The sequence below is a fragment of the Carassius auratus genome, chromosome 47 (assembly GCF_003368295.1).
Source record: "Carassius auratus strain Wakin chromosome 47, ASM336829v1, whole genome shotgun sequence".
In the NCBI taxonomy this organism is placed as follows: Eukaryota; Metazoa; Chordata; class Actinopteri; order Cypriniformes; family Cyprinidae; genus Carassius; species Carassius auratus.
Genome location: NC_039289.1, coordinates 5,237,381 through 5,262,988, shown reverse-complemented (window position 1 = coordinate 5,262,988; position 25,608 = coordinate 5,237,381). Strand labels below are relative to the sequence as shown.

At 35.2% G+C, this 25,608-nt stretch overlaps 1 protein-coding gene across 2 annotated transcripts; it reads left to right on the top strand.

The window, feature by feature from the left end:
- Positions 1–447: 447 nt before the first annotated feature.
- Positions 448–25,585, top strand: LOC113064880 (phosphatidylinositol 4-phosphate 5-kinase type-1 gamma-like). 2 transcript variants are annotated; one of them, XM_026235869.1, is made up of 18 exons: positions 448–777; positions 8,101–8,132; positions 8,243–8,329; positions 8,630–8,760; positions 8,839–8,956; positions 9,059–9,211; positions 13,714–14,013; positions 14,092–14,297; positions 15,347–15,430; positions 15,557–15,605; positions 16,503–16,587; positions 17,765–17,926; positions 17,999–18,146; positions 18,228–18,257; positions 18,468–18,572; positions 19,902–20,058; positions 23,926–24,015; positions 24,129–25,585. In XM_026235869.1, exons 1-18 carry the CDS (start codon positions 666–668, stop codon positions 24,129–24,131), a joined length of 2,052 nt encoding a protein of 683 aa, XP_026091654.1. In that variant the 5' UTR covers positions 448–665; the 3' UTR covers positions 24,132–25,585. The 2 variants fall into 2 exon arrangements, with proteins under 2 accessions (XP_026091654.1, XP_026091655.1); XM_026235870.1 differs by having other exon boundaries at positions 451–777; positions 18,005–18,146.
- The last annotated feature ends 23 nt before the right edge of the window (positions 25,586–25,608 follow it).

Sequence of the window (25,608 nt, the reverse complement as noted above, 5' to 3'; positions counted from 1 at the left end):
GGAAGTACGTTTCAGCTTGACGAATCGATTCACTCGTTTCGGTTCAATGAATCAGTTGAAACGGTCAATTGTTTTGAAAGTCGTTTTCCTAATGAAAGAAAAAGCTCGCTGTTCAACACTGATTTGATTAAATTCGATACTGTGTCAAAGCTGTTGTTTGTTCATTGTAAAAATATAGTTTTCGCCTAAATACCACTTCTGTTGCAGTTACGCTACAACTCCAATAAATACATATATAAATCCTGAAGATATTGTAAAACGCTTTCAGAATATCTCTTAATTTCCTGCTTAACTAATTCCTAAGTACCAAGTTGTTGTATTAATTCAAAGAGAAAATGCACAAACCTTAGTGAAATTCCTAATTCTTCTGACAAACAAACCGCAAAACCATTTCAAAATTATTCGTGACTCTCCAAGTGAATCAGTTCAATTCAATCTCTTCAAACGAACGAATCATCCACGATTCGAACCTCACTAGCCTGTGCATATGACAGCTCAGACTCAGAGAGAGGAGAGAAGGAGGACCACGACCCAAAGGGGTAGTCGTCAGTCTCTCACCTTGTTTTTTTTAGCTAATCACATCCATAGAGACTAAGAGGAAAAGCGGTGTTTCTTTTTAATAAAAGCGGTGTCTGTCTGTCGGAGGATTCTTCCCGGGTTACTTAATGGAAGCGGCGGCTGACGCGGCGGCCAGCCTGTCTGAGGCCGGGGATGGGAGTCTGTTATCCGGGGAAGCAGCTTCCGAGGACGCGGCCACGGAGGATGACATGGACTCGGGTAACTAGCAGCTTGGGGTTTGATCTGAAACACGGGTTAGGAAAGACATCGGTTCATGAAATCTCATCTGCTTGATTCCTAGGTGGTTGGGATTCACATGGATAGAGCTAGCAAAACTAGCATTTATGCATGGATAAGGGACACTGATGCATGTGATTTATCATACAAGCATCTGATTATTAGGGTTCACGTGCTCCAGGGACAGTTTATGGCCATGTTGTCAGGTGGATGGAATGACAACCAGGTTAAAACCAGATTCAGCTCGCTAGCCTTCAGTATAGCAGGGACACTGGGCAGATGACAGATGGGATGGGGGGGGGGGGGGGGGGGGGGGGTCAGAAATGGGCTGAACGTTTGTTTAGCATAAATGGCATCAAATGTTTAGCATTTACAAAATTGAATGCATTAAGAATGATGTTAGATGACATTTTATGTCATTACTATGTTAGGTAAAACATGCCTGAATCGCTTTGAATAAAGCATCTGCTAAATGCATACATTTTATTTAATTTAATTTAATATTACAATAATGTTTTGATTTCTGAAGGATTTCTTAGATCAGTCAAATAGGACCTTAACATTATACATGTATGGTGCAAGTTCTCTTTGTTTTGAATATTTGTAATATTCAAACACCATACATTTACTGCTCATTATGTCTTAATTAATATGACTTTTAGAAAAATAGGGCCGTGGTAATACAGTGAACGTAATACCTTGGTTAGTTGCTATTTTGCAGTTCTTTATTTTACTTCTATTTTGTATTTTGTTATTTTAGACATTATAATAACAGAACATATATTTAATATAATATAATATAATGAAAAGTATCTCTCCACAACCTGGCCTTAATTTGATATCATAATTTAATAATAAATATACATGTTTTTTATTATTATTTATAATTGTTAATAATGATAAAACATAATTGTATTAAATTTTATAATAACTAATATTTAAGAATTAAGAAAAATTGTTTGAGTTCAGATTTTTTTGTTGGTGGTGGTGCAGAATCTTAAATATTTCTTGTTAATTTACATCATAAACTTGTTGGGTAAAACATATTACATTATATATAAAGCATTATTAAAGTATTTTAAAGCATTAATTATGCACCTTATAATGCATTATATAATCTCATGAATAATTGCAACCTCTGTTATAGCACATTATAATACATATATATTTATTCTTACGACTTTAGAAAGATGAATGCATTATAACATACAACAGATGCAAACTTGTACACTTGTAATGCATTATACTTAAAGACTTAAAGTAAAGCCATTTTTTTATAAAGCCATTTTTTTTAGCTAAGGGAAGTCGTGGCCTAATGGTTAGAGGGTTGGACTCCCAATCGAAGGGTTGTGAGTTCTAGTCTCGGGCCGGACGGAATTGTGGGTGGAGGGAGTGCATGTACAGTTCTCTCTCCACCTTTAATACCACGCCTTAGGTGCCCTTGAGCAAGGCATCGAACCCCCAACTGCTCCACGGGCGCCGCAGCAAAAATGGCTGCCCACTGCTCCGGGTGTGTGCTCACTGCTCTGTGTGTGTGTGCATTTCGGATGGGTTAAATGCAGATTAAATACTTGGCCGAATGTCACTTCACTCACTCACTTTTTTCACTTTATATTAAAAGCCCAAAACTGATAATCCAAAAAAACTTGATTTTGAACCACAACAGATTACCAATGATATATACATTTGCGTTTTTTTCCTGCTGTTAATACATCACGTATCTGTGTGTGGTGTCAATCACATTCACATACACAATATGCCGATGACCATCAAAAATCACCATCAATCTGGAAACCCGAGAAGGAAAGATAGCTATGTTTCAAATAATCCGTTTGTACTCTGGTTTGAACATAAAACCATGACCCTGACAAAAAAAAGTTAGTATTCTTGGGTGATTATACAGAATCATTGTCATATCATATTTGTTAACCCACTCTATGAATCATATTGAGCACAAAATGTGATCCACTACATAAAGTGCCTGTGTTCAGTATGTGCTTGAGATCGACCTTTCTACAGCTCATTGTTGACTAGATTTGTTCTTTTGCGTATGCGTGGAAGCTTTGCGAACAGCATTGTGGTTTCTGTTTTTCAAAGATGTAAATGTCAACACAATTGGCTCGTAGTAAATGTCACATACTGTCTTATGCACCAGTCTCATTGTCTACTTTTTAATCACTAAAACTGCATCCAAACAGGGACAGTTCACTCCCTGAATTCCCCTGGTGCTGGCGCCTCCTGCCTCGGTGTCCTCCTGTTTTCATTGGTTTGCTCCCCGGCATCTTTCGTGTAGATCTGTGTGGGAAAACATGGTGACTGTTGAGCACGCAATCACATGACACGTGTCTCACGGTGGTCTGTGAGTCATTTTCACACCGGGAGTAACGTTTGGATGCACTCATCCACCCTTGTTTTTCTGTTGATGAAATTAGATTCAATTTTGGGGAGTCACAGGTTTTGAAGAGTTCTTTAGCGGTGTTTATGTTCGCACATGACGCAAATGTCAAAATAATTTTTACATTTATTAGTGTTTTTAAAGATTCACTGTGTGAGTGAGAGTTAGAAGATGGCGAAGGTAATCTAAATGTCAAAACTGGGGAATTAACGCACAGTTGAAAATTCAGAACTGACTGATACATTTCTAAAAAAGAAATCTCTATTATCAGCTGATAATCGATAAAATAGTTATATATTATACATCCACCTGCAAAACTCACTGTCACATTGCTGGGATACTACTGTGTAGTTGCTAAGGATGTTTTGGGTGGTAACTAGGGGTACAAATATTTTCGCAAGTTGCAAATTTAATTTATGTAAAAAAAAAGAAACTGTAATTTATTAATAAATCACTTTTTCATTCAGTCGCATGCAAGAAAATTTGTTTCTGACGTAGTTTATGTTCATGTCTTCTTAACCCAAAATTTAACTCAAACAAGATTAGCTTGTTTTGAAATTTTGTTGCGTGTTAATTGGCGTCAGAGTGTTTCCTTCCAGTTTTATAATTTGCAGATTAAAATAATATAGCAACAAATATCTGTTTGCAGCACCAATTGCCATTATAGACAGATTTTTCCAGCTACTGTAAATGAACTTACATCAGAAGCCTTGCACATTCAAATTAATGCTCTAACATTAAAAATAAAAATGTAGATACATTAGAGTTTTAAACTTACAGTAAGAGATTTGTTCAAAGCTTTAAATATGAGTAATACTTTTTTTCACATGGTAATACAGTTATTGCTGTCATTTCTCCCCATCTGACTGATAAATCTCTGTTACTGTTCTGTTCAGTGGCCATCTCGCATGGCTCATTAAGAACATCACTGAACCGATAAATGCAGAGAAAGGAAAAATCTTTATCGTAAATTAATTATAAATCAATTTTGAGGCTGTTACCGCTAAATGGACCGTCTAAAGCACCCACTTCATGATTGTCAAACGTACACTATTAAAGCATCTGTGAAATCCATACTTGGCTTTCTCTGTTTATACAAATAACATCCCATGAGATGCATATATAATCAAACCATAGGCGATACTCAAAGCCGTATAGTGTTGTGTTTTCTGATATCTCTTTGCAAAACAGACCAGGTCTGCACTCCTATTTCCTTAACTCATGTTATTCTAACAGCTCGGACTGCTGGGAATTTTCAAGCTCTGGTGGTAAATGGAAAACAAGCAAGAATTGCATAATGGCGTCTCTCTGTATTCCTTGCCCCCTCGCTTATGCCCTGAAGAGGACAGAGCTTTTTATAGGCCAGCCTGCAGACAAGACCAAGGTTCTGGGAGACATTCGGCATTTGTGTTCAAGGCATCCTCTCCAAACATTGTTTATGAAGAAAATGTGTTTTTAGCACATTGTTGCATGGTTTCTACGGTTTTCCGTATGGTTACTTGATGGTTTCTTTCTGGCCCAAATCTCTCTTATGTTCACACTTGGCAGGTTTGGTTAGATTAAAAACAAACTAATTTGTGACTGCTCTGTTAGTGGGGTTCATCTGAATAAGTGTGAACGCTACCATCTGAACCCTGGTGCACACCAAACAAGTAGACCGAGATCCCTGAAAAGGATGATCTTGATCTGCTTCCAAACAAACTCTAGTCTCACATTTCCAGACCTTCAGACTGACGGCAGAAGGTCTGGAAATCAAAGCCGCTTTGTACTGGAGATGTTATAATCAGTGTTTCCCACAGACTTACACTCAATATGTGGCAGCACTTTCCCTGGGGAAAAATATATGTGTGTATAATGTAAATTTAAAACAACAGATGAAATTGCAAATGCATTCTCTGCCAGCAGGGGGTGCTTTAAGAGTGGCAGAAATAGCGGTTTCCCCAGTAATGGCTGCATTCAAAGCAGCACTGTGCTTTTTATCAGGCTTTTGTGAAGACAGTTGGTTCCCTTCAAAATGATAGATTCGTATTAAAACACCCATGCTGTGTTTTGATTTTTAAATGTGCAGAGCTATGTTTATTCAACGAACTCAAAGCCTTTTGGAAAAAATCTATTTGTGGCAGTCAGTGTTGATATTGTGGCGGGCCGCCACTAATAAACCAATGTATGGGATTCCCTGAAGCTGTAACCTGTGTTGTAGAAGTTGTCGAGTTCAATATGGCTTGACGCAAGTTGAACATCATCTCATAATAGAATAAAAATATTATTTTAAGTTTAGCCTTAAGTAATTCAGTAGATTTCCAGAGAATTTAGGTTAATTTAAGCTAATACTGTAGCTATGAATGATATTATCATCAACTCTGTTTAACACAGTTTACCAGATGCTTGAACTGATTTCTGTTCAAAATCATTTTTTGAACATTGACTTTAGTTTTAACTGATACATTTTGTGCATCAAAGACGTAGCTTAGTGGTTAGTGCATATGCTCAGATGCTGATTATATTTCTTCTGTACAAATATAATAAAAAAACAGACTTCCCTCACTGCAGTAGCCCCACATTGCAGAACACAGGATCCGGGGGCGTGGTCTAGGGGATGAAGATTGGTAGGTTTTGGAGTGGAGATGGGTGGGTTTAGGTTTCAGGGGGTGGAGACGGGTAGGTTTAGGTATATGTTAGGAGGGAGGAATTGGATCTGGATCCAACCACACCCCCTGGATCTTGTGCTCTGCATTGAGGACCATCACAGAAATCCTGCAGCATGTTTGTGCTCTAGCTTGAACTGAAGTCAGACCTATCATTGGTGAACAGACGTTCTGATGCACTATGGCTGCCGTTGTATCATCCAGCTGGATGCTGCACACTGGTGGTGGATGAAGAGATACCCCCCTTCAATGTAAAGCGCTTTGAGCGCCCAGAAAAGTGCTTTTTAAATGTAAGGAATTATTATTCATTATTATTATAATCTTCCCCTACCTGTACCTGGTAATCATTTCAACTGTATTATTGAGTCAGTGAGACAAGAACTGATTGAGTCTAATTTGTGAACAGATCATTCAGGGTGGTTTCAAATGCTTTATTAAAGATCTGACTCAAACGAATTATTTGTTCAAAATCACAAACTAATATCCTTAGGGTAGATGTTAAGATTCTCCCCTGCAATTAATATATAATTGTAGTGACTAGATCAGAGTCATTAAAGGGTTAGTTCACCCAAAAATGAAAATAATTTCATTAATGACTCATTGTCATTACCTCATGTCATTCCAAACCCGTGAGACCTCCGTTCATCTTCGGAACAAAGTTTAAGATATTTTAGATTTAGTCCGAGAGCTTTCTGTCACTCCCTTGAAAATGTGTGTACGGTATACTGTCCATGTCCAGAAAGGAAAGGGGAAACATCATCAAAGTAGTCCATGTGACATCAGAGGGTCAGTTAGAATTTGTTTAAGCATCGAAAATTCATTTTGGTCCAAAAATAACAAAAATTACGACTTTATTCAGCATTGTCTTCTCTTCCGGGTCTGTTATGAGCCTTCACAACACTGCAGTGTTACAATGTCTGGTTCACGAATGAATCATTCAATTTAACCGGTTCTTCTTGAACCAGTTCACCAAACTGAACTGAATTGTTTGCAAAGGTTCGTTTCTCCAATAAGCATTAATCCACAAATAACTTTTTTTACGTTTGCTTCACTATATTACAATCAAATCTAATCTAATCTTGACAAACTATATATCGTTGCAAAGGTCTAAGACTCCCAAATATATATTTTACCAATGTTTTTTTTTTGTTAAAAATGATGTAGGAAAAGTAATAGATTAATTTATCAAAAGAGTGCACACTCAAAAATCTACATTATAACATGAGTTTTGACCTTGGCTTTTTCTCTATCACATTTTAGAAATCATCAGAAGTTATATATCAACTGAAAACTTAAAATGTCAAAATTCATCCTTTAAAACCCATTTTAAAATCAAACATTGCATTACCATGTAAATGGTACATCAATATCATGTTACAAAATGTTTTCAGTCATGAATTACAAAAATGTAGGTTTGTATCATGCACATTCAAGTCTATCTTCAAAAACGTGAGTGACAGTTAAGGGGTTATTAATATCAATCAAATATTGGTTTCATGATAATTAAAATATGAAATAGGATAATTAATATAACCTCACTGTCGGTATGTCAAAACATAATTAATTTACATTAGGGGGATATCTGTCTATATTAGCTCACTCGGATTGGATGAAAAGTACATCTTGGCGAGCTACCTCCAATCAGGCTACTGGTAGCTCGTAAGCCATGTGTTGGAATAAAGGAAACAAGCAACTGGCACATTTCTCAGAATGTCTTCTTCTCTGTTCTACTAACAAATGTCAAAGAAGTTTAGAAAAGACATGAGGGTGAGACTTTAGCTGGAGTTTTGCAGATGTTTTCTCACTGCATGGCTATAAGCTGCTCTGTCCAACGGCCAGTGGCCTGTTTAGAGCAGCATGTGTCTGTTGATGTCACATGCATATGCAATTTCAGGGAAAGCTTGTTGACCTTGATTGGGATGCCATGGAAACAGCTAAAGGAATCCAGCCATCATCTTCACATGGTGTATTTTTATCAAACCATCTTTGTGAACAAATGTCCCAGTCACTGTTGACAGCTGCTGCTGATGCTTCAGGGGCGGCGATGGAATAAATGGAGGCTGAATAATGAAGTCGGCTGATTCAGTCTGATCCATTTACTCTTGGAGTCTGGTTATACATAGGCTCTGTTCATATTTCATACAAATCTGATTTGGTTTCATATCTTTCGGGCTGACAGTCAGTGCTTTCATTTTGCAAATGGTATTATCTTATTCTTTTATTCGGATATTGTTGTGAATATTCACTGTTCTTTTTCTTTCCTAGATTCTACATCGAAAAAGGCTTTCATAACAGAGGTAGGTTCCTTTACCACACATCAAGAATCTCTATTGTCAGACTGCAAGTGAACCTGTTTATGGAGGGATTGCAGTTTGGTGGTGTCTCATATTTTCACTCTTTACACCAGATGCCTTCATCTTCAGGCCAGCCGGCCCATGGGAAGAAGATTGGACACAGAGGTGTGGATGCTTCTGGAGAAACCACATATAAGAAGGTGCATTGTGCCTGTTCAATTCCAGCAGCTTTTTCTAGATTTGATTCCATTCGGATTATTTTAGTTACTTAATAAAATATAGAAAATAACTGGATATGTAATAAAAATATGCAAATTATTTATTTGGTTTATCTGTATCATCCAGAAGTGTAATAATGCTTATAAGCTCAGCAGAAACGTGACACCTAGGTGACATCAAAACATCGAAAATGAAGAAGAAAAATCTCTGGGTTTAGGGTTAATATTTATGTGACTCACATCCTTCATATCAATGTTACACATCTTATATATTCTCTTTAGACCACATCTTCAGCACTCAAGGGGGCCATTCAGCTAGGGATTGGCTACACAGTTGGCAACTTGAGTTCCAAGCCTGAGCGGGACGTCCTCATGCAGGATTTCTATGTGGTGGAGAGCATTTTCTTCCCCAGGTGTGCTATCTTTCTGGGGTTGAGGGTGGATGTAGAATTTCACATGCAATAAATCTTCTCTTCTCTTTGTTCTTCCAGTGAAGGGAGCAACTTGACACCAGCCCATCATTTCCCAGACTTCCGTTTCAAAACCTACGCTCCTGTCGCCTTCCGTTACTTCAGAGAGCTCTTCGGGATACGGCCGGATGACTATTTGGTGAGAAATATAAGCTAAAGGCTGGATTTTATAATAAATGCCTGTATTTATTCAGGACTAACGTAATTCATTGACATTGTTTATGTTTGTGTTCGTCTTTAGTATTCGCTCTGTAATGAACCACTGATCGAGTTGTCCAATCCGGGAGCCAGTGGTTCAGTCTTCTATGTCACCAAGGACGATGAGTTCATCATCAAGACAGTCATGCACAAGGAGGCAGAGTTTTTGCAGAAGCTTCTTCCTGGATATTACATGGTGAGTTGCTGTACTTTGACTGATGCATTTCATATTAGTAGTCAACAATTATAGATTTCAATGCCCAATGCCGATATTGGACATTGAGCAAGGCACATATATTATGAAACACATAATATAATGCATAATATAGTAACAATATGTAGCCTATATAAAAGTGAAATGCTTATTTTAGACAATATTAAATTAATTTTACAACTGACACAATGGTGGACTAATATTTATGGCCAAATATCAGCCGATTATCTGCCAGGGGAGTATTTATTGTTGTATCACCAATCGTAAATCTTTACATTTTTCAGCTACAAAAATTTCACTTTAAATATGCAGTTTATGTTATTTTGTTACTTTTTAAGAAATTTTATATTTGACCATATCGGTTTTTGACTGATATTAGAATTTATCAGGCAACATTCTAATATTTAGTGTTTTATCATTTATTAATTCAGACAATAAATTATCGACTGTTGGCAAGAACAAATAACAATAATTAATGATCAAAATTTTATTATTGGTTCATATTTGAAGCGAATGTGTATTTTCAACATCCGATACCTATCTAGATATCAGGAAAATAAATGCTTCGTGATATGATAGTTTAAGTATATGAAACAATATATAGCATAGATAAAATTGCTAAAACACTTATTTTTACACTATATTTAATGTACTTCGGAACTGACACAATGGTGAACTAATATTTATGGCCAAATATCGGCTGATTATATGCATGGCCAGTATTTTTTGGTGTATTACTGATACAGATCTCTACTATTTATATTTGTGAGCTACAGTAATTTCACAGTAAATGCATAAGTTATGTTGATTTTTTGTTACTTTTTGAGAAACAATATATCGGTACCATAACAGTCATTGACCGATATTAGAATTTATTAAATGTTTTATTCAAAAGAATTGTTTTTACATTTTTAGCACTGTTTTATTTAAGTAATGTATTTAACAAATTATTGATTATTGGCCAGAGCGTGAAAATAATTATCGGTTTACTGCTATCAGACACAATTTGAATATATTAAGATATATTTTTGAAATGGCCAACCGATATTGGTTTTCAGTGTCTCATATAATATCTAGAGTGTAGATTATCTGATAGTTAATATGATGCTTATAACAGGGTTCCCGCGGGGTCTTAAAAAGCCTTAAAAACATTGAATTTATTAATTTGGAAATAATACCTTAAAAAGACTTAAAAAAGTCTTGAATTTTGATGTCTGGGTCTTAAAAATTGTGCTGTATGTAACTTCTATGTATTGTAATTTTCCTCAAAAGTTTCATTTGTCAACCACGATTATTTTGATTAAATGACATAGTATAAATAAAGAGTGGCGGAACCAGTAATTGAGAACGCAACACAGCCCTGGGTCACAGTACAAAATACTGCAAACATGTGATGGTTTCAGTAAATGAAGATCACGTGCTACAGCACCACAACCATAGACTGCAACAAAACACACAAGACAAACCTCCAGCAACAAGCAAAAGAGAAGCGCGAAAAATAAAATAAAATCTCAGCATTCCACAGGAAAGGACTGACGCCGTTATATTTTTAACGTTTGTTTTTACGTTAGCTAGCTAACGTTACAAATTTCATTCTGAGGTTATCGGGAAATGTACATTTAATGAAGCGTGGCTGGATAAAAACTATTTTCATCATTGGTTAAAACCTGTGGACAGCAACGTTTTTGAGGCTTTTTGCACCATGTGCACAAAAAGAATCAGCTAGGTACAAAGGGGAATGAAGGCATTAGATTCTCATGCCAAGTCATCCAAGTCACATGACCTGCGGTGCGCTTGCGGCTCTCTGAAAAGTTGAGATTTTTTTACTCGATTACCGTGCGTGGGCGTCGCGACCGCGTCGCTTCCATTATGAACGCGCATACTGCGCGCCTACATTGGAAATAACGAACTTGAGCGCGCAAAAGACGCGATATGTGAACGGCCCCCGCAACTAAAGTGGATCTGCACACAGCTTTTGGGTCCATGCCAACAATGAAAGCCAAGGTGTTGTAGACTCTTAACACAATCGTTAAACATCAGTCCTACAATGGAAATGAGGGTATCTCAGAGCTTTTCAAATGCATGTTCCCTGACTCTGACATCGCTAAAAAGTTGACGGAACTGGCTGTCCTTGATAAAGAGATTGCTACCCTGAGTGAAGAGCTAAGGAGTTGACTGTGTTTCTTAATTTAATGTATTGTTGAGTTCTAATTTTCGATGTTTATTGTTCAGGGGTCTCTCAGTTCCCCATATTCCCAGCATGGAATAAGTAGCTAGCTAATATTAAAAAACAACATAACATTGTTCAGCAGACTGTCTTGTGGCCTACTGAAATGTTTTTATTTTTCACACCTGCTTGGCTTATCTTTTACCCATTCCACATTTGAAAAATAAATGAAAACAAGTTCAAGGATTTTGTTTTTCTTTGCTGATAGGGACGTGAAATAGGTATTAATTTTTTATATAAATCGACTTAAAAAGGTCTTTAAAAGACTTGAATTTAACTTGAAGAAACCTGTAGGAACCCTGTATAAACATGATACTGTATCCTGCATGATATAACACATTGTAATGATAGAAAATGAGTTATAGCCTAACACAATTTGATTATTTAATGTATGTATATGTATGTGTGTGTGTGTGTGTGTGTGTGTGTGTGTGTGTGTTTAAAGCCATATATATATATATATATATATATATATATATATATATATATATATATATATATATATTTGTTTATCAGTCTGATATATCGATGTATCACTGATGCAGAGTTTTTCAGCTACAATAAGATTTAAACTAAGATAAAATACATTGATTATGTTGCTCTGTTTAATATTCTGTAATTTTTGAGAAACATATTTCTCAGCCTATTATTACATGCTGTCACAAATCAACCGTCTGGTGAAACAACAACATTGCTGATTACCCAACAAGCTATTTTGAAATAATTTCTCCCCTGAGGCGATATGTCTACTATTTAACTCAATAACAAAGCAAAATTACACAATTAGCATGTAAGCCATGCTCGTTCCAGCTTTCGGTCTCCAGTGGACCATTTCAGTCCACAGTAAAAGTACAAAAGGGTTTGGTTTCCAAGAGAATGTGAGTTTTTTTTGTGTAGATGATGCCTAAATGGGTTCTCAGAGTCAGCAAAGTCTAACCAGCGACTAGCTTGACTTGTTCAGTCCATTCATCTGGAGCTAATGAGCCCATGAATGGTGACGGATCAGTTGTTGTTTAGCAACAATGCTGACCTTGGCCAGTTCTTGGTCTACAGAAACTGTCTTTATTACTGTCTGGCTTTTCCTCATTCTGTTTCTCTTCTTTGATCAGATCTTGTAGAACATGTCACCTATGCGAAGGTGATGGTTTTCACAAAGCTTTTCTAGGTTGGATATCCGCTTCATTGCTTTGCCTTTGTGTGGTGATTTTTTTAATAGGATTTAAACTTTAAACTAATTGGAATCTACTTGTTTTATTATGCTCTGGAACATTAGCTGGCAAAATTAATGTCACTGACTTAAGAGAGATGTTTTTGGGGGCTGAAATTGAGAGTTTTGTATCTGGAATGCGAAAAAATAACAAAAAACTTCTACTTCAATTTAATGCATAAATGCTTTTAATATATTTGGATTAACAAAAGTGTGATTTGCATGCTATATAAAAACTTTTTACTGTTAATGGGATTTTGTAACGATAAACAGATGTGCATTGCAATATTTTGAACAGCAGTTCATTGAAAAAATTTTGCCATCAATTATTCATCAACATACTGTTCCACTGTTTTAATTTAATTTTTCTGTAGAACACAAAAGGAGATGTATTGAAGAATATTCACGCTGGACTTTTCAATATGTGGATGCCATCAAGATTCCAAAAATGTCAAAAAGGCTAAATAAAAGTAATTTTTGTGTGAGGAAAAAAATTATTTGATGAATTTCTAATTTTTATCTTAACATATTCAGACTCGAGTTGCAAGTTACTCAAACTTGTCGCAATACATTTTAGTGTATAAAATGTTAATAAAAATGATTAAATAATGACATAAAAAAATTTTGGGGGGGTGAAATATTTCTTTAAAAAAATTTATTAATTAGAAAAGGCTGAAAAGTTTGCTAAATATCTCTTGTCAGGGGTTTCCTTCCACAAATTAAGCCATAAAAGGTGTTATATCAGAGCTGAAAGTCTTCAGTTCATAAAGAATTTTTTACATTTTCTTTACTTCGTCTTAAAAAGTCTCAAATTTACTTTCATTTGTATTCTCACAAATTTAAGCTTAAATTGCAATTTGATCAAACCTGGCACAACAAATTTTTGGCACACAGAATTTCAATATCGGGTGAATAAATGATGGCAGATATGTAATTTTAATGTGAATTATACTTTTATAGAATAAATACATTTCACAAAGCATGCACGCGTTCTTCCACAGATGTATATCAAGCATAGATGACTTTTTTTTTCATGTTTTTTTGCTGCAGAACTTGAATCAGAATCCTCGCACCTTATTGCCCAAGTTCTTCGGGCTGTACTGCATACAATCGGGTGGGAAGAACATTCGAATGGTGGTCATGAACAATGTTTTGCCCAGGGTGGTGCGCATGCACCTCAAATACGACCTGAAGGGATCCACCTACAAGCGACGGGCCTCTAAAAAAGAGCGGGAAAAGGCGAAGCCCACTTTCAAAGATCTTGATTTCATGCAGGACATACCAGACGGTCTCATGCTGGATACAGACACGTACAGTGCCCTGGTCAAGACGTTACAGAGAGACTGTTTGGTAAGTTTTCCACAGTGTGCTGCTGTCTAGAGTGGACATGCCATTCAGAACAAATATTGATGTGTTTTTTGGGTTTAGGTCTTGGAAAGTTTTAAGATTATGGATTATAGTTTGCTGCTGGGAGTACACAACATCGATCAGGCGGAGAAAGAGCAGCAGATGGAGGGATCTCAGGGCAGCATTGATGAAAAGAGGCCGCTGGCACAGAAAGCACTCTACTCCACTGCCATGGAGTCCATACAGGGAGCGTCGGCCTATGGAGAAGAGATTGACACTGAGGACACGTGAGTGGCCGAAATTAGTCAACGTTTTGACACTTATAAAGGATATTTAAACAGATATGTGGCACATTTTCAGATGCATCAAAAAATATGATGAGGTAACAGGGATACAATGACAAATTTTGTCCGATTTTTCTTCATGAAATTGGCTACAACCGATTTATGGAATTCTATGCTATTTTGATACTTTTTTTTTCTTTTGTAAAATCTGAATTTGTGTTTGTAATCTTTATAAAGTCTGATAATATTTAAGTTCTGTCCTGTTAGATACCGTTTCATCTGAAAATGAATGCTATGGAAGCTAAAGGATTTCAAACAACAAATTCTCGTTGACTAACTTTTTTAGAACTGAAAAGAAACGTTTTTTTAAATATTGTTTTGCTTTGTTTTGTATTTTTATTCTGTTTACTTTTTTATTTTATTTGTTTCTAATTAGACTTTATAATTTATTTTTGAAGATTTAACTAATTTTGGGAGACAAAATTAACATGCTATAACGTGTTTTTTCCTTGAATTTGTGTTTGTGATCTTTATAAAATCTGAATAAAATAAAGTGTTAGAGATCATTTTAGAGATCCTGGTTCTTCTAGAAATGTGTCACATTATACAAGTAAAAACCTGCAACAACAAATTGAAGTTGACTGAACAAAACAAAACAAAATTAGAGGTGAACTTTTTCTGTTTTCTGTTTTGTTCTTATTCATCTTATTTTTATTTAATTTTGTTTGATTTTATTTTATTTTATATTTATATGAATACAGATTTTTAGAAGTGAACAGACATGATTTGTTGTGTTTGTGTTTTTGGTTTTGTATATTCCTTTCTTCCTTTTTATCTTTTTTCCCCCATTTCATGTTTATTAGCATTTTTTGTATTTTTTTTTTTTTGTATTTTTATACACTTCAGCACTGTTGCATTTTTGTTCCCAAAGTTATAGATACATGTTTCATTTGAGTATTTAGCAAGGTTTATACTTTAAATTATTTATTTTTTTTTATTTCTTAAAAAAAGCTTTCATAGTTATTTACTTGCTTTTGGTTTTTGCCTTTCAGGATGGGTGGGATTCCTGCAGTCAATGGAAAAGGAGAGCGTCTGTTACTCTACATTGGAATAATCGACATCTTGCAGTCTTACAGGTGCTTGCGTCAATCTCTCTGACTCATGTCACTAACAATTTACATCTTGAAGTGAGTGATTCATTGCTGCCAGTATGATTTGGAAGCACCATGGAATGACTTTTTTTCATTTTTTTTTCTGTTTAGGCTAATAAAGAAATTGGAGCATACGTGGAAGGCTCTAGTCCATGATGGGGTAATAAGTACATTGAATTTAATTGGAATTTAATTAATCATCTAGAATAGACCTTTTGAAATACATCAAAACCATCGTTCCTTGCAAGACGCTTCATTTCAGACTCGGTGGTCTTTGACCTCCACTATAATTCGACCTACTTCCTTCATTTTCATATTAATAAAGCATGATCTGCTGCAGTACATTAGCATTAATGGGGTTTGGTGACAGTAATGGGGTTTTGGGGGAAATTCTTGTGAAATGCACTAATTTGGGCCCGTTTTTTTCTCAGAGGATGTGCTAATTGTGCTATTGCTGGATAAGATGTGCACATGCATGTCCCACTCACACATTCATTTTTACTCTCAGTTCAGCAGTGAATAAAGGAGATTTCTCCAACCCTGCCTGTGACGCTTCAGTCTACGCCATACTGAGAAATGGCTCATGGTTCATTTGCATGCTAATTACGTTATTTATTGACCTAGAGCTGGTGGATCTTGATCACATCAGCTGGAGGTGGTGACAGATATATATTACCTAAAGGCTGACTGGTTGATTCCGGGAATAATGTATGTTAAACTGTAAACTGACATGAGAAATGGGAAAATATTAATTTAGTTTGTACTTTGGCACTCCAGTCAAGCATATGTTTACAATATATTGTACATGAAAGCATGTTTTTGTATGATTTACATGCTTAATGTAAACAAATGTGACAGGTTCAATGCTATTCAAACTCTATCACAGAAGTTCTAGCACAGATTACCACAGAATCATGATTTAAGCCTCCATGAAAATTATTAGTATTGAACAAACTGTTATTTTTTAATTTTGTCAACGGGAATAAGTCAGAATGTGCTGTAACTTTTCAGATTGATTCTGACGGTTCACTTATTCTGTCTCACTTTCACTCTACAGGACACAGTGTCTGTTCACAGACCGTCTTTCTATGCAGACAGGTTCTTCAGGTTCATGAGCACTACTGTATTCAGAAAGACTTCCTGTGAGTGAACTGATTCTGAGTTTAATTTACATTAGTCAATTTCATAGATTATAAATTACTGATAAAGTAATAGCAATGCACTGATATTAAAGTTGTGTCTGATACCGATAAAAATTTCTTTTAAAAACCGATAACCGATAAATGCCTCTTGATAAAATTCTACAGTATTTGGTCCAAATAAATTGAAAATAAAATGCTTAACACTAAAATTAATTATATTAAATGCTACAAATGAATGTAGGCATCACATCATTTTAACGTACAGTAGGAAAATGGATGTTCATGAATGGCTATTCAACCGATAGTTATGCTGTACAATTTGCTAAAGATTACATTTAACAGTTAGAAAATTATATTATGAAATGCTATCATTTCTATAACTAAAAAATATTGAAAGCTAACAAAAGCACAACAAAATTACTAAGACTAAATATAAAGCTGAAAATCTACAAATAAAATCTCATTCATAACCTTTTAAGTGAACATGAGCTGTCAAATAGACAAAATCATTAGTGTTTTTAAAGATTAACTTTAATGAAATTAAAGATATATATACTAAACATATACATTAGATAATGGAAAAGGTAATACAAAAAGATAAAATGTGCATTTACAAGTAAATATCTGGTATTGACCAATTTTATGTATCAGTAATATCAGCACATAACTGATAAAGTGTTGATGTATTGTGCAACTCTATGAAAATAAAAAGGTATATTAAAAATAACATCTAAAATTTAAGTGCCACTTATGGCACCAAATTAAAAGACAAGTTAGTTATTATCTAGTGGCTATCATACTACAGTTGATATTTTTTTGAAAGTAAAATTAAAGCAACAGTGTTTACAAGTTTTTAGGAAGATCCTAACCTTAACCCTGCTAATGAATGAAATTAAATGCTTTATTTGTGTTTATGATATTAAACCTGTTTTAAAATTGAAGTTTTGTCTGATACAATAAATATTTTACTGTATACTTTTAAAAACCGATAACCGATAAATGGCTCCTCATAAAATTCTACACTATTGGGTCCAAATAAATGAAGAATAAAATGCTTAACACTAAAATTAAACATTTTAAATGTTACAAATTAATTTAGGCATTAGAGCATTTTAATGTACAGTAAGTAATATGGATATTCATCAATTGAGTACATTTGTAAACCTTTTTCTTTCAGCACTGAAATCCTCTCCGTCAAAGAGGGGTCGTGGGGGTCTGGCAGCATCCAAATACAGCGGTCCCGGAGCAGCCTGGTCATCCAGCCAGCTGCCATTTGTAAGAGACGAAAACATCTACGACCTGAGAGGAACCCGTAGCTTCCCCACACTGGAAGATGATGGTAACAGTAGAAAATTAAGACAAAAACATGGGGACTTAATGACTTTAGGCACATTTTTTTAATTCGGCCCAGTTTCAGGTCGGACGGATTTGCTTCCCTGCACCCCTCCTTCATTCGAGGAGGCCACTACAGCCTCCATCGCCACCACACTTTCCTCCACCACCTCCCTGTCCATCCCAGAACGCTCCCCATCGGACACCTCCGAACACCCGCGCTACAGGTAACACCCCGTCTGTCGCTCTGTAATATTTCAGCATCTCAGCCATAGCAGGTACAATAAACCCCGTTCTCTTCCTTACAGGAGACACACCCAGTCCAGCCATGAAGAAACGTAAGTCAAACAGAGACTATTCTGCTATCCTAGTTTTTATCCTGTAGTCTGCATCCAAGTCTTCTGAAGTCGGTTTTGTGACTGTTTGTTTCCTTAGCAGACTTTACAATGTTTTATTCCTCTCTTGGGCTTAATGGAAGAAAAACGATTCGTTCCTTTAATGATGTTGCTCATGTGGTTGGATTGAGCCCTCTGCTGGTGTTGTTGTAGAATGCAGGATGAGGACCAGCAGACCATCACAGTGGAGGTGGAAGTGGAGGGAAGGTACAACAGCGAACCCACCCTCGCGGCTCCCCAGGTATCGCCGGAGATCAGGTACGCACTCAAAACTGAGAATCTGCTTGCATATAATATTTCATATTTATTTATGAAAGACAGCTTTTGTTTGACATGTTGAAAAGAAAGTCTTGAAGTGTCATGAAATTTAGGGTGATGCTTTAATTGCTTTGTTGCTTGAGTCAAGAGCAGTAGGAATGAGGAATAAGACATGCTCCATTCAGCTGAACTCACCTAAGGAAGCTCCTTATAGTGATGGGAAAACAACACTATGGCAACTGCCACAGAGGAACATTACCAAGCAGGAAGTGCTTAATCACACTTGCAATAAGTACCCAAATGTTTTTGTGTTAGTCAGGACCAGTGGCAGTACGCCTCAAAAATATTATTTCTACAATAAATAGTAATATAACATGAAAATATAGTTCAATTTATTAATTCCTTCTTTATTAAAATAATATTTACTTATTATGTAATTTAGAAAATATTTATTATTTATTCATCCTCATTTTACTGCAAATCAATATGACTTTTGAAAGCTTTGAAGACATTTTGAAGAACATTCATGCTGCACACTTCCATACAAAGTATACCTCTAAATAAAACTAAAACTAGTCAATTCTATGTTTTTCGGAAATTGATTGAGCTAAAATATAGAGCCCACATGACATGCAGGAAAAAACAGAAGACTAAATCGTGTGCACGATTTACTAATTCGTTCCTTCAATGTATTAAAACATGCACACGATTACTATTGCATTCCCTTGATTTCCTCTTTCGTTTACTCAATTTATAAATAATGCGCACGATTTACTAATTCGTTCCAATAGTAAATCGAGGGAATGCAATAGTTATCATGTGCAAGTTTTAGTACATTGAGGGAATGAATTAGTAAATCGTGCACACAATTTATTTATTTTTTCTTGCATGTCATGTGTGGGGCTCCGTAAAAATAAATAAAATAACGTAAACATTTATATATTAGATGAAAAGCTTAAAAAATTAAATAATAACTGAGAAACTTAAAAAAAAACTGAAGACTAAACAGAAACGAAACTGAAATAAAAATAAATTAAAGATATGTAGAAATATTAATATTAAAATGTAAGAAAAAATTTAAATGGCAACTAAAAATATACAAATATAAGTTAATTCAAAATATTAATGACAAAAAATAAATGTCTAAAATTAAAACTAAAATAGCACTGCATACTACAGAAGAATATAGTGACCATAGGCTGTCAAAAATGTGATTTATAAAATCTAGACTCTATATTCCACATTTTTTGAAGCCATTCAGTGAATTTTGATGGTTTATTCCCAGAAAATAGCTAAATTGTTTATTTTATTTTTCTCTTCCACGTTAAGTGAAGCTGCAGAGACTTTTCTAGAAGCCTCATCCTCCTCCGTCCCGGCGAGCCCCAGGATAGTGGTAGAGTCTGACGGCGGCAGTCAGGCCTCGGGATGTACAAGCCGTGCCTCTGTGGACGAGGATGATGATGTGCCAATTACAGACATTTATTTTGTAAGCCATCCACTCCTCTGAATTAAATATGTGTTGTTTTTAATAATTTTGTGTGGTTTTTAAATAGAAAACTGCATCAGAGAAGAGTAAGAACCCCCCAAAGTCAAAACATAAAAGAACATAATCAGATGTGTCTTTACATTTCCAAAAAAAAGAAATCATATAAAAAAATAGTTTTTTCTTAAACATGCTAAATTTACTTGAAACTCAAAACTTAGTTATAAATAAGGGAGAATAAAAAGAATAAATCTTGGATTAAGTTTATTTTTCTTAACCCATTGTCAAATATTTTTTTAAAAATTTTTAATGCATAAATCTAACAACATTTTTTTATGTTAAAATAGTTAAAATATATTTTTAAAAAAATTAAATGCTGTAACTTTAAAATTCATGTCATGTTCTATGATTTATTCTGAATTAAATGCATCTTGATTAAAGGATGTTTATATATTTTTACTTGAAAAAAATACCCGGGTCATATTTCTCCAAATAAATAGAAATAAGAAACTGTATATTGCATAAAGAAAAATGAAGCCTTAACTGTTTTTGCATTATTTTTATTACAATACTTTCCACCCAATTCGCATTAACATGCTCATTACTGTCATGCAAAAAGCAACAAGAATATATTATTTAAAGTGTAAAGTATGTATACATCATGTTAGTTTTTGCTATATATATATATATATATATATATATATATATTAGGGGTGTAACGATACGCGTATTCGTATTGAACCGTTCGGTACGACGCTTTCGGTTCGGTACGCGGTACGCATTATGTATACCGAACGGTTCGTTGGAGTAATTAATTATATTTGAAAAAAAAAAAAAAGAGAGAGAGATGGAAATATAATGATATGCGTTCAACAAGGTAGCCCAATAACCCAAACAACGTAACAGGCAACGCCCCTGACACTCCCGAAGAAGAAAAAAACACCATCTTATATGTTTATGTTAGGCTACTCAGCAGGCGCTCGCTCACTCAGTACGCGCTGAAGGCTCGTTGCAAAATAGCCAATGCGTTTAACAGACTAGAAACATATCGCTCCTAAAAACGCGTGGAAAACGCTAAGCACGTCTTTCTCCTCCTTTCCAAAGCGCTCGGGCAGAAGCGCTCATGAGGCGTCTGTCTTTGCTAAGCAACAATGACGTGCTCTCTCCATGAGACGCGGAAATTTCAGCGAAGGATAAATGGATTTGCAGCTCTAAAAATCGCTTGCAGTAGCTCTGCTACTAAATTTATTTCAAAATTGCAATCCATATACAACTACGATCAGCTGTTCCTTCATCTTGGCTGAGCTCTCAACCTTGTTACGGGAAAGGATGAAGCTGATTGGTTGGTTCTTGTCACATGACCCGCGGTGCGCTTGCGGCATTCTGAAAAGTTGAGATGTTTTTACATTTTGCTGTATCTAAAACGTATCGAACCGAACCGAACCGAACCGTGACATCAGTGTATCGTATCGAACCGAACCGTGAATTTTGTGAACCGTTACACCCCTAATATATATATATATATATATATATATATATATATATATATATATATAAAACATTTTTTTTACTTAATTACAGTTACAAGAATCTTAAATCTCAAAAATTAAAAAATCTCATGAAAATAATGTCACAGCAGTAATTATGATAAGAATCTGATGAAACTTTTGGGTGAGTTTAAGCATGGTATGGCCTTTATAGACTGCGAGATGCATCCAGTAGTAAACAGTGCTAATGTGACCATTGTTGGATTTCTGGTAACAAAAGGAAACGTCTCCGGTCTCCAGCACGAGATGTGTTTGTAAGACAGAATCTCACGGAGGGTCTCTGTTGGCACGTGGGTGGGTGTTTGTGTGCCGGGGTGCTAAGAGCTCCGCTGGTCTTTATTTATATCTTCAGCATGACAGAATAAGACCCATTGAAATCAAGTTCCAGTCCTTTTGTTTGTTTCTAAATGCTTACTATATCATTGTATGTGTGTTCATTTTTAATAACACCAGTACAATAGACACATTCTGACCCATGAATGACAAAACACATGGACGTGCCAGTGCATCCACAGGGATGTCTCTGAGGACAGCAGAGAAAAACTGAGAAATGGCCATCATTATCATTTGTTAGACGCATTGATGCTCTTAAAGTCGGTTGTGTGCTGAAAAGGAGCCTAGAGATGCGCAAGCGGCACCTTTTGAATTATTCATCCATTAACGCCCTTTTTTCATTTATCAACTGCTAAACAGAACTTCATCTCCTTGACTTTTTCATTACCTTTCTGTCATCTTTCATTGTTTCATTTCATCTCTGTTTGTCCATGTCTCTTGTAAGTTCTCTGATGGCTGCGTCTGTGTTTGTCAGCCCGTCACACACAGAAGGCGGCACGCTGTAAGTTTTAGAGCTGAAACACTTGAAACTAGTTCTAGAGGTAGTTATTTAGAACATCTTAGCCCAGTGATCCTCATATATGGCTTGTGAGATCCACTTTCCTGCAAAGTTTAGCTCTAACCCTAATCAAACACACCTGAGTTTGCTAATCAGTGTCCTCAGGATCATTAGAAAATCACAGGTAGGTGTGTTGGATTAGGGTTGGAGCTACACTCTGCAGGAAAGTGGATCTCACCAGCCAGATTTGAGGATCACTGAGTTAGCCTGTATATCTAGACTAATTTAGCTGTTTTGTAACCTTTGACTGTTACTGTACCTTTAAGACTTATGTATGCAGATGAGCCCACCAAAACAATTGTGAAATTGAGGTAAATAATCGCATCTGCTCAGTATATACAGCCATATAAGTCAGCTTCAGATTACAGTACACTGTTAAACTAAAATTATATAAAAATAAATAAATAAATACTTTTAATAAAATAATTGAAACATTTAATTTTCAGCTAGTTTCCAAGGCTATATTTCTCGTTTTCATTTATTTCAACTTGATGTAGTAGGATAGCTAAAATCTAAATAACATTTTATGAAAAACTATATATATATATATATATATATATATATATATATATATATATATAAACTAATAAAAAAATAACAATATCTAAAATAAATCTCAGTTATTCTAAATTAACACTGTACAAAGTTTTGGATTCATACTCAACAGCATAATATTTATAAGACAGGAAACATTAAGTAATACATATTAACAAGCTTCTTGTTAAATGTACTAAATATTTTTTAATCACTGTTACTTGTCTTATTATGTGAGATTTAATAGTTTATAGTCTAATCAAAATATAACAAATGTCTCTACAACTGAAACAACTTTTCTTCTCTGATGATGTAACGAAGGCCGTGTGGGCGGGGACAAATAATAGTAGCCAATTATATCAATGCTTGCTTTCCAATAAAATCCTGATGGATAACATTAAATCCCACCCTGCAATATTTTTCATTGTTTATCCCGTTTCACATGGAAATACCTTATATGGTTATTAAAATGTGTCACACATGCCGTTTTTTTATGTTGTCTTTACGAAATGTATTAGTTCGTAATGTTTTTTTTCTTCACTTCCTTTGTATTCAAAGTTTCTCTTTTTTTTTTTTTTACTCACAAGATTACAGCTTTTGTAAATTCGTAAAATTGTGATTCTAATCTTTGAGCAGTAGCTAAAAAATTATACCTTTATGATAAATTTGCATTGTATGTCAATCTATGACTTTTCCAGCGTTATTAACGTTAACAGCAAATATTTTAATAGTGTCTCTCTCTTTCTAACTATCTTAATTACCACTGCATTTCAGATATTCCTCACTCTTGTCTTTCTGTCTTTCTATCTTTCTTCCTCTCTGCTTGTTTCTGCTGGCTGCCTTTGCGCATCTCCACCCTTCCTGGCGCCCTCTACTGTCCGGCTTGTGTAAGAGCAGCCTCCAGAAGACAAAAGTTGGGTATATTCTCCTCTGCACTTCAGCTCAGGGCCTAAAACCCTGGCAGAGGATGAAGAGGAGAGTGAAACAGTAAGTGCTGTGTCGTTGTCATCTTGGGTTCATAATTCTTGATGCTGACAGCCCTTTGTCTATCATTCCTTGCATTTTAATTGCATAACATTCCTTTTTAATGTGTCCCACAGTAATCAAACCTCAGGAAAGAGGGGCAGCTACAAGGTTTGAACTCTTCAGACGTTCTCATCATAAGGTCCTGAAGCTTTACTGGTTGGATAATTTCGCAACTTAAGCATAATTTTCATTGTCCTTTCACCCATTCCATAAACACCAGATTTATTTATGAGTAATAATGAAGATATTTAATAGTTCTTTTATTTAGTTTTTCATTCATTGTCTAATTTACATAATGTGAAAATGCATTTGACTTGAGATCTTGGATTCAAGAGTGGGCTGTGGGTTATTTTTTTTATTTTATTTTTATTCTATTTAGGGGACTTGTAGGTGACTTGTAGGTTAAGTTGTTAATACGCCTTGGTTAACAGGTAGCATTGTTCTGTGACTGCTTATTGGTTCATCAGAAAAATATTAAGCCAGCAATAGTGTTCAATGTTTCAGAAAGTCCCGTAATTAATTATTTCATTTTATTTATTTAAAGATTAGGACTGATAATGGATGCTACACAGTTTTTAGAGAACAATGTTTTAGACTTCCCCTGATGTTTTTATTCTTGTTTTGGCTCAGTTTTATTTATCGATTAAGTTATAGTTTAAATTTGTTCCACGGATTTTCCCACCAAAATCAGTACGAAGTCATCAGGGCCTGGTTATTTAAAGACATGTTAAACTGAAAGATGGGACCAAACGTAATGTGTGGGAAGCCAAGTCTTTAAAACAACTTAAACATTTCATTATCAGAAATATTTGTTAAAAACGTTTAATTGTAAATCCAAATGTATAGAATATGTGTGTGTGTCTATGCATCGAGTGTGTTTGTGGTTTTGAATAAGCGAGTCTCATTTTACGATGGAGGTGTGCGACACTGATTCTTATCATGTGCAGTGGCCAGTTGCTATTGATATTGCTGTTGTGTCTAAAATAAAGGGACTACTGCAGCAATACATTTGTTAAGTGTAGCACATGCATTTTGGTTGCCTTAATTCTTTTTTGCCAACCTAATTTCTATTGTAGTTATCAAATATTCAGAGATTCAGTCTTTCTTTCTGGTTCACCAGTGATAATGAGAATTTGTATATAGATCTTGAAATATAAAATATATTTTAAATGTTATTTGATATTTTCTTTTGTATTTTATTGTGCACAAATGGCTTGCAAAAGGTGTCCTAAGTCTTCATTCTTCCAACATCGAGGACATTTCCTTGTGTTTGAGTCTAGGATGTTTCTTTGTTTACAGTTTGGATTGTAAAGTCTATCGTCAAAGACATACAATTGTAACGATCGCTTACTCTTCCAACAGTTGAGCTGTTTTTGTATGTGTGTGTGCCCACCTAAATAGCAAAAGAGCATGATGAAATGTGAGTATTTACATTGATATACAGCATTTATCTCTATGAAAAGACCACATCCAATGGACTGATGGGTGTACATTTGTTCAGACACTTAAAATAAATACAAGTCATTCACAAGATTGTTTTTTTTTTTTGTATCA

Bases quoted from the DNA above. Each gene is read 5' to 3' on its own strand.
- LOC113064880 (XM_026235869.1), top strand. From the start codon at position 666: ATGGAAGCGGCGGCTGACGCGGCGGCCAGCCTGTCTGAGGCCGGGGAT. The intron at 778-8,100 runs GTAACTAGCAGC...TTTCTTTCCTAG, and splicing joins GGAGGATGACATGGACTCGG to ATTCTACATCGAAAAAGGCT. The intron at 9,212-13,713 runs GTGAGTTGCTGT...TTTTTGCTGCAG, and splicing joins TTCTTCCTGGATATTACATG to AACTTGAATCAGAATCCTCG.